The sequence below is a fragment of the Salminus brasiliensis genome, chromosome 2, assembly GCF_030463535.1.
Source record: "Salminus brasiliensis chromosome 2, fSalBra1.hap2, whole genome shotgun sequence".
NCBI classification, from domain to species: domain Eukaryota; kingdom Metazoa; phylum Chordata; class Actinopteri; order Characiformes; family Bryconidae; genus Salminus; species Salminus brasiliensis.
The window spans coordinates 11,409,150-11,423,704 of NC_132879.1; the positions used below are offsets into that span (position 1 = coordinate 11,409,150).

General features: G+C 39.3%; 1 protein-coding gene across 1 annotated transcript; it reads right to left on the reverse strand.

Moving 5' to 3' along the window:
- Positions 1-9,948: 9,948 nt before the first annotated feature.
- tnfrsf11b (tumor necrosis factor receptor superfamily, member 11b) lies at positions 9,949-14,159 on the reverse strand. Its single transcript, XM_072672664.1, has 4 exons — positions 14,132-14,159; positions 13,330-13,791; positions 11,014-11,193; positions 9,949-10,730 (listed from the first exon to the last, which is right to left on the reverse strand). Exons 1-4 carry the CDS (start codon positions 14,157-14,159, stop codon positions 10,465-10,467), a joined length of 936 nt encoding a protein of 311 aa, XP_072528765.1. The 3' UTR covers positions 9,949-10,464.
- Between the last annotated feature and the right edge of the window lie 396 nt (positions 14,160-14,555).

Here is a 14,555-nt window from a genome sequence, read left to right on the forward strand (position 1 = left end):
TGCATGTCTGTGGAAATCTAGACTCTAATTCAAATAATAATGAGATTTTATATAGTATATAGTTTTAAGGCAGAGTAAAACACAGGACAATCTGTTTTGGTGTGTTTGTCTGCCTTAAAAGACCAATATGCCTGAATGATGCTGAACTATGCTATACAAATATGTAATATAATATAATATATAATTGATAATAATATTTAACATAATATTTAACATAATATTTAACATATCACTTTCACTTATCACAAATCACTGTGACTTTGCAGAAGTCATTATAAAGAAGTATAATGTGTTACACATGCTGAGTAAGAAACTGGTGTACCAAGTATGAGTCATTTAGGCTCACGGCTTACCCAACCTGGCTTACAGCTATGTAAAAACAGAAAGCCACAAAAAGCATTTCTGACGGCAGGAGAATTTACATATTAGATGTGGGGAAGCGTACTGTGGTTGCAAATGTGGAGGCAGCTTTGGTAGCTTGGCAGAGGCCGTTTTTTTACTGGCTCACAGTGCGTACAGATAGACACACAGGAAAAACTGATATAGAATATGGTTATGATGGCTATATTCCTGTAATGATGCTTCACTACTTCAAAGGGGTACTTCCAGGCAGGGAGTTGGCACTATGCAATGCATCAGCAATATAAAAAGATTAGATTTTATTATTCATTAATACATGAATGGACATTCTAGTGTCTCTAAGGACAACCATATATTGAAGACAAGACCACCAGATTAACCATTTGGGTTTGACATTGAGGGCCTTTGCCCTCTGCCTCTAATCCATCCAGGCAGCGAACACACCCATACACACTGAGCAAAAATACACATTGACATTGATCACACAAGCCCGGGGTGGTGGGCAACCATTGCTGTGGCACCAGGAGTGCACTACCCTCTACCCTGTCATTAATAGCCCAGTGCTTTAACTACTGAGCCACCACTGCCTCATAAAACGTTACAGAATGAATGAATTAGTGAAATATAATTTTTGGTCTAGATGTTCTCTGAGCTTGTCTAAGCACTAATCAGATCACTAATCACAAACCATATGACTGATAGACAAGTTACTCAGTTACTTTTACACTGATTATATCCAAAACTCACTGTAAATAACAGTAAATAACAGTACATGTAATAAAAAAAAATACATACTGTTAGATGCTGATTTTAAGTATACCCTAAACCCCAGTGATTCCCAGCGCTGTTCCTGGAGAACCTCCTGCCCTTCACTTTTAGCAGTCTTCACGCTACCTTCAAATCAGGAACAGCTTGATAATAAGCGGACTAGCTGGATCCGGTGTGTTAGGAGCAGGGTAAACCCTAAAATGTGTAGGGTCCTCCAGGCCCTAGAATGTCAAACAGTATTTTCCTTTGCATTGTTAAATAATCAGTTTGGTATATGGAACAGACACAGCGGCATAATCAAAACAGACCTGGAAAATGGGCTGATGAGCAAGAAGATAGAATGTGGCTGTATCAAATTGTGGACTCTTTTGTGTAAGTGTGTGTAGTGTGTAGTGTAGTTCAGTTCAGTCCTTGTGTGTAAAGACATCTGATGGCCTGGTGGAAGAAACCTTTGCAATGATAGTCCAGATACTCTTGTACCTTCTGGCAGAAGACAGCAGTGAAATGCGTCTGTATGAAGAATGGGTGCGGTCACCCACAATGCTGGTGGCTTTGCAGATGAAGTGTATGGTGTCCATGATGGATAGGAGAAAGACTTCAACGATCTTCTCAGCTGTCCTGGCTGTCTGTTGTAGGGTATTGTGGTCAGATATGTTGCAATTGAGATGATGCAGCTGCTCAGGATTCGTTCTCTGCAGTAAATCTGTAGAACGTGGTAATGTCGGGGGAGGTGGAATCAGTCTCCATAGAAAGTAGAGATGCTGCTGGCCCCTCTTGGGTGTTGAGGGTCATTGTGCACAGTTATGCAGCTGCTCAGGATGTTTGTTCTTTAGTTAATCTGTAGAACATGGTGAAAAATGAGCTTCCCTCAGTCCCCCCCTTCCCCTCTCCTCTGTGTTGAGGGATGACCAGGTGAAGTTCTCATCAATGTGAACACCAAGGAACTTGGTAGTCTTAACAAACTCCAAAGCAGAGCCGTTGATGTTCAGTGCTGAGTTGTGATCACTTCGGACTCTCCTGAGGCCAACAACCATTTGTTGACTTTAGCTTTCTCCACACTGAGATAGGTAGTTGGTTCTGCTCCAGTGTGGTAGCTGCTCCTGCTGACAAGCACGGTCATGTCATCAGTGAGCTTGAGGATGTGATTTGTACTGTACTTTGCAGTACAGTTGTAAATCAGCAGACTGAACAGCGGTGGAGGTCTCCCAGACAGGAAATCCAGGATCTAGTTACAGAGGGAGGTGGCATGCATAGACACAGGTACCTCGTAGGGGCAGAATGTAAAGGAAAGCAGGCACCTGGAGCAGCAAAACATACATTTAGAAAAAAAGCAATAAAACTAGGCTGCCAAGGTGCATGCATTAAAAAAAAAGAAGGAGTTGCGCTGACTTGGCCGGATTCTGGATACCTTCACCACCCCAGCTCCTATTTCGTTTGCACTCCATCTACAACACCCTTCTAGCACCCTCCTGACTTCCAGAGATGGACTGTAGCAGATACCCTTGGATGCAAACGAGCCCTGGATTGCAAGGTAGTCTCACACAAAGAATATGTAGGCTAACTGGAGGCATGACCAAGGCTTTGGGCCACCCCTCAAAAAGGACATTCTTTTCACATGCATTTCCAGACTTCTAAGAGAGTAATATTGGGTTATGCAGCATTATGCAGTACCTGTGAGCTTTGTACAGTTAGCGGTGTGCTGAGCCCAGAATAACAACGATAGAAGCGCTATTCCCACTATTACAGGTCAGTGAAGCATAACAATGCTTTTGAAGCTGTTCTTTTAAGGTACACATGCTACATAATGTTGTTTTGAGTCTCTTAGCTTAAACCTTTTGTTTAAAGCACTGTAAAATCTATTTGTGCTTCGTACATCTTGTGATTTAGTAATAGAAATACTGAACAAGTAACAAAGAAAATGAAATGTACTAAAATATTATTGACCTTCTTACTGCTGGATCTAAATGTTTAAACATGAACATATATGTTTACAGTTCTAATAATTAGCCCATGAGTAAAATAAACACCTTGGATGAGAAACTGGAAGGACCTTTACTTTCTAAAGGTACATTTTTCTTCTTACACTATGAAGTAATTTCTCCACATTTTGCTTAAATACACATGAAAAGAGGCTCACTCAGCTTTTCTCTGGTTATCTTTGTCATTCTCTTAGCAAGCGTTGCTGCGATGAGTCATTTGGTGCGCTGGGTGTGAACTCAGATGTGCAGGTGGTAAGAGTGTCATTTCCGAAGGTTGTAACAGTTCAGCTAAAAATTCTACTTGAATCATCACTGAGTGATAAGTCTCTGTTCCCACTGCGGGTTTTGTCCCCATATATCTGCTAACGCATATTTAATTATTGCATGGGGTGTGAAACCGTCTTCCTCGTGCTGTGTCAAAACTGTCAATTTGTGCTGAAACTGTCCATTTCAACTTCCAGACATTGCACAGTTGCTGTCACTCTCTGCTTTTGATAGTTCCTGCTCCTTCATTAACTACACTATTAAACATGAAGGTCCTACAAACTTTGGTTGCACAAAGAGTCATGTTTGTAATAGAGATAAATGTGAAGAACCTTTAAATAAGCAAATCTCCTTTATAGCAAGTGAAGGTTCATCAAGTATTTAATATGTTCTTCATACTTATACATCTGTTTAATAGAAATGATTCTTTATGGAACCAAAAATGGTTCTTCAATGGAATCTCTCAATGAACGTTTTGTAGCATTTTTAGTTTTAAGTGTGTACTGTAAATTACACATTACTTTGACTATGTGAGTTATGTAGCTATGAGAGTCATATTTTTCCAGACAAGGACTTGTATTGGGCTGTATTTTCCTTTCCATGGAAAATGGTGTACTAGGCTTAATCCCTTAATCCCTGTCTAGGACACTAAATATTAAAATACTAAAAAAAAATACAAATACTAAAATTTGCTAAAATAAACCATACAGAACTTAATTATCCTGGAATTTTCCAACATAGAGACTTTCAGTGAACAGCAGCCAGAACAGTAGATGGGTGTGTGGGTGTGTGGGTATGTGGGTGTGTGTTTGGGGGGGGGGGGTGTCTGAGGTGGGTGTCTGAGGTGAAAGGAGTTAGAAAGAGGATGATGTTAGGTCAGTGTAAAATAACAATACCGCAATACAATATTACAGTATTATGCTGTATATAATGGTTATATTTGTATATGTACTATATTATATTTTATATAATATATTTTATAGTATATATATATATATATATTTTTTTTTTTTTAAAGCATACTTTTTATGTATAAGCATCTTAAATTCCAAGGCTCATTGCATGCTAAAACTTCTTACTCAAAAACTACACAGAAAGCAATGTATAGATGCTGATTATTCATTTTATTCAAGGTTTAGAAGTAAGGAGTGAAAGTCGGGATCCATCAATGATTCTTAATCATTTAGGATGTTTCCTGCTTTCTTAGCTGTATTTGCATATTTCCCATAAAGCAGCTAATATATGTTATAATATATTCCCATAACACTGTAATATATATTATGTGCAATATAAATAAAGATATTCTTATTCCTGTTATGTTATGAATGATCATCCAATCACCTAATATTCTTATATTCTTCATTGCTGTTGTGCAAAAACTTAAGTCATCATCAAAAGTCATTTTGAAGCATTTCCATTGGTCCATTGGTCCATTACATTTTTAGATATTGTAAAGAACAACTGCCAGATTCACAACGTGTCAGAAAATGTAGATACAAGGTTTTACAGCACTGAAAGGGTGTAAGAATAGTAGCCTCTGTGCAGTGAACACTCACACAGACCGTGTGCACACATGGCCATAGTGGTAGGCAGTCATCAAAAATAGTGATACAAGGTTTTTGCATGACAGTGACAATATAAAATGTTTTCTTTTCTTATTTTCTTTATTAAGCCTAATTGGACATGTGTACAGAAACTCTAGTGTGTACAGAGAAATTAGTTACACTGTAGATTATTGTGAAGAGCCAGCACCTCATGCAAACGATGTATTTTTATTTTCATCACTGGCAAATGTGCATAGTCAAATCAGCAGGGCTAAATATAACTCTGTCATAGTTAAATTATACCAGATGAGTAGTGCTAAGTTCTCCTTAACTCTGTAGGAGTGAGTTCAGTGATGTCAAAGATTTTACTATCAGAAGGCTGCACAGCCAAAACTTCCTCCTCTCTTCTTCAACTTCCTTCTTCTGATTCCACCCACGTGCCGCTTGGGGAATCTGCCCTTTACACGCATAGCGATTTCACTTGGAAATGGTTTGTTTGGAGAAAGTTAATGCATTAGACCTGCAGCTGCTGTTGCATAATGGGGGTTTCTGCTAAGGTTTTTAAACAATGTGGTTCCTTGAATAATGGGAAGTGAGAGAGCAGGATTTCCTCAACCAGTCCACCACAGAACTGGGATGTGAGCATGTGTGTGACAGTTGGGGGTGGAGGATGTCCACCTCTAAAGGCCACAAAGGTTCTTTATTGCAGCTCATCTGACTGTGAGCCAGCAGATGCATGGGTTACTGAATCACTGAATCACTGCTAAGTGACTGCACATAAACCCTTCACTTCTCTCACATTTTGGCTATATTTCACAGTGCACATGAACTGTGTGTGTAAATGACACATAGTTGGCTGCAGATATGGCATGCAACACCACTGAATTGCACAATGAGAGTGTGACTACTCTAAACTGAAGTGAGCATACATTTAGCAACAGGCCTTGCCTTAACCTTTTAATTATAATATTAAGTTATTGTGGTATTTCTTTAACTCTAAAAATATGACAAGCCATTCAATATTTATTGTGTGTTAAAAAAAAACAATCACCTTTGCAAAAACAATGACAATTTGATTAAATTATTTACACAAATAAATTAATTAATAAGAAAAAAAGTTTGACCCCCTATTCCCTAATAACTGGTAAAGGAATTTGCCCTTTAGCTAAAATAACCTCAATTAGATATTTCCTATAACCTTTTACCAGTCCCTGACATCAACTGGATGAAAGTGTTTCTCATTTCTCTGTAATGTTTGAGAAATTTCTTGCATGCACAGCCCTTTTCAGATCACCCAGAGCATCTCAGTAGGATCAAGATCTAGGCTTTGACTTGGCTATTCCTAAAATCGCCACATAGTTTGAGCAGTTCTTTGGTGGATTTGTTGAAAATGTTTTGGTCATTTCAATGTTGCCTGGCCCACCAGGCCCTGCATCAGCTTAAATGTTTGGCCAGATGGGCTTACAGTTTCATCAAGCACCCTATGATACACTTTATAATGGATTCTATGATAGAGATCTTTGCATGTCCTGCTACAGTAGTAACCTTGGCTCAGTATAACAAATTGGTCTGCATGGGCTATAACATTGCTCTAACTATGCAGGAAATTACATATTAAAGTCTTAAAATAACTTAAATTAAAGATTTGTTCACTAACTCAAGTTTACTCTATTTAGACACATTATAGACTCAATGTCTATTATAGACTCAATGGTCTCAGTCTTTAGACTGATCAGGTGAGTATCTGCTAGGTTGGAGTGACAACTGCTACTCCAACTCTTTATGGATAAGACTAGACATCAAGGCAACCTGTCAGGGCACACAATCTAATAGTAAGATTATAGCAGCTGGTCCTAGAATCCTCTTACAAAGGATTATTCCAATTTTACACAAGGCCTTTAGTGAACTTTTTTTGTGGGAAGAATTGATTCTGTGCTGGTTTTGTGAGTGCTCTCCTGTGTTTGCTTTTGACAAACATGGCAGTGTTATGATCCCATAGATCTTACTCAATAGGCAGGGTGGTTAGTGTTTTCAGTCAGGTAAGCAAAGTTGATTAGGCAACATGGACATGATGTATTTAAACATTGTTCTGTTTGTCTGCATTCAGCAGCTTTGGCCAAAAAGGGTCAAAAGTGACATCATTTCCAGAATACTAAGGGTGCCAACAGTTGTTTACCAGAATGGTTCTGTGTTAGTATGTCACATGTACCCACTCAGCTATCTAGCCACAATGAGGACAGGAGCCACTGTGTAAGATGCAGCTATGACACTGCACACAAGATAAAGGTGATAGAAATATTGTGGTAAGTGCCCATCTGCTGTGTCAGTTACATTTATCCAGTCCTCATAATGCATTCTATTCAGTTTCTTATCACAGTGCAGAAAACTATTTAAACACATGAGTGATGTGAGAAAGGTATGGTCAATTGAGCTTTTTATTGTAAAACTGTTGACAATAATAGAAGGCTAATGGTACTTTTGACGGGTGAACAGATGTTACAGCCAGAACAGGTTACAGGGCACAGTGAACATCAGCCATTTGGAAAATCATCCTGTCTTCAACCTACCATCACTTTAAGCTTCTCCTTAGGAGCACATTTACTGTCCAGTGGTCCAGTGGTCAGTTGGTATGTCTCAGGAAATTGCATCGATTGGATTCGAATCGAAGTCCAGTAACTGAGCTTCAGTAATATATAGTGGGTTTGTGTGTGGAGTGCAACCTGTTTAAGCAAGACTCTTAACTATCCCATTGACTCCTGGTACTACCTATTTGCATAGTATTTGTTCCTGCATTTCCACCTTCAACTCACCATCTGCGTAAGGTAATTCCCACCAAGCTACATTTCCCTATGCGTTCACCTGTAATCTATATAGTGTTGATTTGCCACCACTATACTACTACACACTAGGGAATTATGCCATCAGAATTTGTGAAGAAGGTAATTGGTAATATGTCATGTCCCTTCCAGGGAGTACAAATTCCAGAACTGGAAACTGGATTGAGTGTCTTAATGAAAATATATTTAATGTATATTTTAGTACATTTCTAATACACAGTTGTAATACCAGTTTGCACTGTGATTAAAATACATGTGCAGTAGTATGTTTAAGGTCTAAAGTTGTTACATTTTAGCACAGTTAAGAACACTTAACACAACTAAGGGAATGCTTTACATCAGATCTTGGAACAGATGTTGTGATTCTCAATGTAAGTGTCAATCCAGTTTTGTATAGAACTCTTCTAGAATTACTTTTTTCATTAATATTCCAAAGTTCTCAGTGGAAATCATGTGCCCGATATTGACAGCAGCCCTGCATAGGTAAAATGTGTTGACTGCAAACTTTCAGGGACCGCCTTAATCAAAGAAATAGCTAACAAATGTTAATTGCCTGGTTAAATAGTTCTTTGCATTGGTGTAAATCCTTGTTTAGATGGTTTAATAAAGGTGAAATAGGTGAAAAGGGGCTTCAGTGTTGTTACAAGCCACAAACCCATTTTGATTCAAATATAGAACCATTTTTTGTATGCAGTGCATACATATATTGAAGGCTATAGGTATAAAACAAACATGTTTCTTCTCTAAAATTGGGCTCGCCAGCTTCAGAGTGGACTGAATGGACCAATAGTTACTTGGACTAGAATCTCTTTGTTGACTTCCACTAAAAGTTTAAGAAAGTTTCTTCTCTTGTAAATTTGCCATTTTAGAGATGAGGTTCTTGTGTGACTACAACAATTTTAGCTTTACCATCATTTTTGACAGATTTTTGTCATCACCTTGTGCATGTAAAACATGCAGTGGAACTTTTCTTATTCATTTCTGTACTTCAACCAATTTCTAATCTGATTTTTGCTTCATGCTGATGACAGATTAGTATCTTATGGTACTAATGGTACTCGTCATATGAGTCAGACTAAATGAACATATGGTATACACTCACTGAGCGCATTATCATGGATGCTATAGTAACGCTAAGTATAATAAACCGTAATGTTTATGGATGTGTTGTGCATTCTAAAATGATTCTGCTTGCCACAATTGTACAGAGTGGTTATTAGAGTGCCTTTCTGTAAGCTCAGACCAGTCTGGACATTCTCTGTTGACCTCTCTAATAAACAAGCTGTTTCCATCTGCAGAACTGCTGCTCACTGGATGTGTTTTCCTGCTAAACTGCTGTGCTAAAAAAGAACACCAGGAGATCAGCAGTTCCAGAAATGCTTAAACCAGCCCGTCTGCAACTAACAAATCATGCCAAACTTAAAATTACTTTTTAACTTTTTCCCCATTCAGATGGTTAATGTGAACTTTCCTTGACGTTGCTGACCCATATCTACATGATTACAAAATAACATGTTAAATATAGCAATAACAATCAGTCTCATTGATGTGACACTGAAAGCTATTTGAAAAATAATAGCACCCCCTGTGAAGCATTTTAAAACTGCTAAAGGTGAATAAATGCAAGTGGGTGAGTTACAAGTAACAAGCCAGGTCCATGATGTGCTCTGCATTTGATGTAATCTAATCTAAACTGATCTAATGCAAAATTAAAGTTAATGTTTTTTACTGGAAAATGTATAAAGTTTTCCAAAAACAGCAATCAGCAACTGCACAAAGATACTTCCGCACAAAAAATCCTCAATAAATGAAATTATTCTTTAATTATGTGTTTATGTTAATTGGCTGCATGTGATAGATGAGGCAGATTAGACTGAAACACAGTGGAGTATTCTTTTTAATGGGCCAGTGTTTTCAGACACAGATCAAATTTGATTACATTGTCATTTTCATTCGCCATTTGAACCTTGACAGGGCTTAATCTGTGTCCTAATTCCTCATACAAATTATATCATCATGCAGTTATGATAAATAGAGCAGTCATCTGAACATCAAAATTATTTTATGTATCTTTATATTATATTATTATATATATATATATATTATTTTATGTAATTATATTCCGTATCTAAAGTACATAATAATATACTCAGTATGGAATTCGCCCCATATAATAGGAAGACTGTGCTCATAATGTTCCTATTTAATAATTTATTTGAATGTTCTCTCAGAAACAATACGTTTTAAGCTTAAAACAACAATTAAGTTAAGTAAACGATGACAATTTATTTTGAACGTTCTCCCAGAAGACAAAATATCTTAAAACAATGCGTTTTAAGCTTAAAACAACAATTGAGTAAACGATGACACCGGAAACACTAAGAGGTAATAATTTGGTATGAGGCAGGTTAACAAATAAAAAAATTAACAGTTAAAAAAACACAGGACAAAAAGTTGTAAAAAAATAAAATTGAATCTACAAAGAAAATATACACGCAAACTTTACTCTTATTTTACACTGACTTTAGTTCAGAGAGAAGAACACACACACACACTTATAAATTATTGAAATGAATCGAAATATAAATAAACATACGCCACAAAGGTCCACACTGCCACAGGATCAGTGCTAGTTCAGTGCTCTGAACCAAAACTGCCAAATATTTCTAATTTAGAAGCAATAAGTGCTCAAGATCTTTTTCAGGTGATGCTTTACATGATGCTGTTGCTACAATACTTCGCCTCTTCTTGGAATCTCTTAACTTTGTGCTCGACTTTTGCAGCCAGATGTTGCATATTTACTTTTTCCAGCTTACTGGGAAGGTCAGTTAGCTGCTTTTCTGAAGCCCCATTAAGCCACTGCTGCACAGTCTGCTGATCACCTATGCTCTGTGACAGAAGGCGTTCGAGGCGATGAATCCGGCGGTGTTTCTGGGCGAACAGCTCTGAGAGAAGAGGTTTGATGAACGTTGGCCAACCTGAGAGAGACCAAAAACAACTCAATAACCAGCCAATCAAACCAGCCTGTAGGAAACTCCTTATTCAACATACCATACCAAATCAAACCAGTCCTGGAAGCATCATCTAATACTGGCATTAAGTTCATAATAGTTACTGAATAGTTTACAGACTGAATACTAAATAATATGTATGCTGGGTAATCTCATTAAGCTTCTTTCTGATAAATTTGAATAAATGTCCTCAGAACAGGCTCCATGAAGCTTTAGAGTTATGGTCTTTGCCGAGCTCTGGTACACATACCTTTTGTTGTGATGTTGTCACAGGTAACACACACATTGTCATGCCAACTGGTCCCATTGATCACCAGTTTCTCCTCACCCTTGCAGGCTGTATGTGGGCTACACCGTGTGCTGCCCGCAGTTTCGGCTGCATAGTGACCACTCTGGCATGGCTCACATTCTGTATCTTTGAGTGGGGTTCCTGTACACAAAACCGGCAGCAACAGAAGGTTGAGGTCAGAGTCTTTCAACAGTCAAGCTTCAATGCTGACTAGTACAATGCTGTCCTACATCGCTTAACACACAAGACATGCTTTGGGCACCCCTGGAGAAAGATTTTTGGTACTGTGAATAGTTAAGTGAGTAGAAGATGACCTGATTTTTGAGGTCTTGAGGTATTGAGAGATAAAAAGGGATATGCAATTTTTGCAAATGCAGAAATGAGAGCACCCTAAAAGATCTGAGCTCTCATCTAACTTTTACCAAGGTCTCAGAGCTGTTAGTGCTACAGGCGTCACTTGGAAAGGCCAGGTGATGAACTGAGCAGCTGCCTAGCACTCTAAATATTAAAATAGTTGATGCCCATGAAGCAGGAGAAGGATATAAAAGGTAGTTTTCAGGTAGCCGTTTCTCTAGTTTGTAATGTAATTAAGAAATGACAGTGAACAGGGGGAGTCGACATCAAGTTGAGGTAAGACCATGAACACTTTCAGGGAGAACTATTTGGCTGCAATGAGCAAAGGTGTGTTTGGACAAAAAGGGAAGACTTTAATGAAAAGAAGGCCTCTAACTGTTAAGCATGAGGGTGGATCAATCATGCTTTAGGCTTGTGTTGCAGTCAGAGTCACAGGACACTGGACACTCTGGCAGGGAAATGTCACTTGTAGCATTAATTCAATTAAATAACAGTAAAGTCTGGATGCAAACATCACATCATCTATAAAAAAGCCAAAGATGAAAAAGCTTCTACAGCAGTAAAATGATACCCTTACAGTCCCCTGACCTGAGCTTCATCAAATCTATGGATAGACTTATAAGAGCAGCACAGCAAGATGGTCCAATAACTTTACTGAACAAAACCTTTCACAAAGAATATCCCCCAAAGAAGAACTGGAAGTTCTAAGCTGCTTTAAAATGCATTCACAAGCTGTGATTCTTGTGCTCCCTAATACTGACCATGCAGGTGGCCCATACTGTTGTTTCAGGCCCTTTCCCTTTTTGTTATTGTGAAATTGTATAAAAAGTATATAAATATTTTGACCAGGGTGCCACTGTAAGCTATAATTCGTGTCTGAATTTTCAAAATGATCCAAAAAGTTCACATCAGTCAAGCTTATTTGGCTTATTTGGCTTGACTGGCTATGGCTATAAGGTCTGCACGTCCACTTAAGAAATCCAGAATGAGTTTTAGGGGAGCAGTTAGGCCAAATTTGACCATGGAGTAAAACTGACTCAGACAGTAGAATTGGCTCAGACAGTAGAATTTGACCGTAAAATTGACTCAGACAGTAGAATTGGTTCAGACAGTGGAATTTGACAGTCGAATTGACTCAGACAGTCGAACTGACTCAGACAGTAGAATTGACTCAGACAGTAGAATTTGATAGTCAAACTGACTCAGACAGTAGAATTTGACAGTAGAATTGATATAAAAGAAGAATTTGACAGTAGAATTTGACTTGGACAGTAGAATTTGTCTGTGGAATTGACTCAGTAGAATTTGACAGTAGAATTGACTCAGACAGTCGAATTGACTCAGACAGTTGAATTTGACTTGAACAGTAGAAGTTAACCTGGAATTGACAGACAGTAGAATTTGACAGTGGAACTGACCTGGACAGTAGAACTGACCTGGACAGTAGAACTGACTTGAACAGTAGAACTGACTTGGACAGTAGAACTGACCTGGACAGTGGAACTGACTTGGACAGTAGAACTGACCTGGACAGTAGAACTGACTTGAACAGTAGAACTGACTTGGACAGTAGAACTGACCTGGACAGTGGAACTGACTTGGACAGTAGAACTGACCTGGACAGTAGAACTGACTTGAACAGTAGAACTGACTTGGACAGTGGAACTGACTTGGACAGTAGAACTGACTTGAACAGTAGAATTTAACAGTGGAACTGACTTGGACAGTAGAACTGACCTGGACAGTAGAACTGACTTGAACAGTAGAATTTAACAGTGGAACTGACTTGGACAGTGGAACTGACCTGGACAGTGGAACTGACTTGGACAGTAGAACTGACTTGGACAGTAAAACTGACCTGGACAGTGGAACTGACTTGGACAGTAGAAAATTTGACAGTAAAATGAACATTTCTAAAAGTACCTTCTGTTTTGACCCCGTGTCCGGAGGGACACACCGCGTGCTTCTTGCAGAAGTGTGAGAGCCAGTAGTATCCCTCCTTGCACTGGCACGCGCGGTTGTGGGTGCGCGTGCACGGACGCGTCTCCTCCTGGTGGAGCGTGCATAGATCGCAGGGCAGACACTCGGTAATGTAGTTCCAGAACTCGGTGTAAAAGCCCTCTCCGCACTCGCCGCAGTCCGTGCGGCGCGTGCCTGTGCAGTGCGAGCGCAGGTGAGTGCCCGGCTGACAGCGATCACACACCACCTTCGCGCCTGACGGGAGCTCGCGCACATACGTCTCCTCGCTCGCTGAGGCGCAGAGGAGCACGGGGAGCGCAGAGATAAGAACCTGCACAGAGAGAGAGAGAGAGACAGAGAGACAGAGAGAGAGAGAGAGAGAGAGAGAGAGAGAGAGAGAGAGAGAGGTCAGTTCATATTCTAGTACTTACTGTGCACGCACACACACACACACACACCGCACTCAGACACAGCAAGGCGCGTGTCCTGCTCTTTCGCTTCTCGTTCGCCGTGTGAGAGGGTGTGCGCAAGGAAACCCTCTAACGCAACGCACGCACGCACGCACGCAGGCGCGCGCGCGCACACACACACACACTGTCGTAACGGAGCGACTGAGCGAATCAGCGTGGCTCACCCAAACGATAGTCATTGTTCTTGTTCTCCCAAGTTGGTGCATCTACTCTCTGCTCTCTCTCTTCTCTCTTTATAGACGGACAGTGACGCAACACGCTGGATCAACATCGCAGTCTTAATCGCTCTCATTCACGTGCGCAACGTTTCCCGTTACGCTGCATGCGTGTCGGTGACACAGGAAGACAGGTCAGCTGTGTTGTCTGACAGAAGCCTTTTCATCACATCTTTACTGGTCAGGAGTCAATGAATTTGACTAATAGAAATAGTACCTACAGAAACCTATACTGTAATTCTGACTACTGACAATTCTAGTTTTGGATAGCACTATTATTATTCTATAGCATGTTACTCTACAGTAGAGATATCTTGAATTACAATGTCAAAATTACAGCTCTCTTATGTGAAATAAAAAAAAAAATGTTGCTTTAATTAATGGCATTACATTGAGGTATTTTACATATGACTAGCTAAAAATAAACTAAGAATCTGTAAAATATGACAGAGTAAATGTACTTTTATGTACAATATGTAACATGGTATGGCAAAACTATGTTAAG

Excerpts from the sequence above, each read along its gene's own strand:
- tnfrsf11b (XM_072672664.1), bottom strand. The coding sequence starts at position 14,159 with ATGCAGCGTAACGGGAAACGTTGCGCAC. Across the intron at positions 13,792-14,131 it reads TAACGGGAAACGTTGCGCAC|TACTAGAATATGAACTGACC; the intron begins GTGAATGAGAGC and ends GTGCACAGTAAG. Across the intron at positions 10,731-11,013 it reads TGACAACATCACAACAAAAG|GTTGGCCAACGTTCATCAAA; the intron begins GTATGTGTACCA and ends GGTCTCTCTCAG.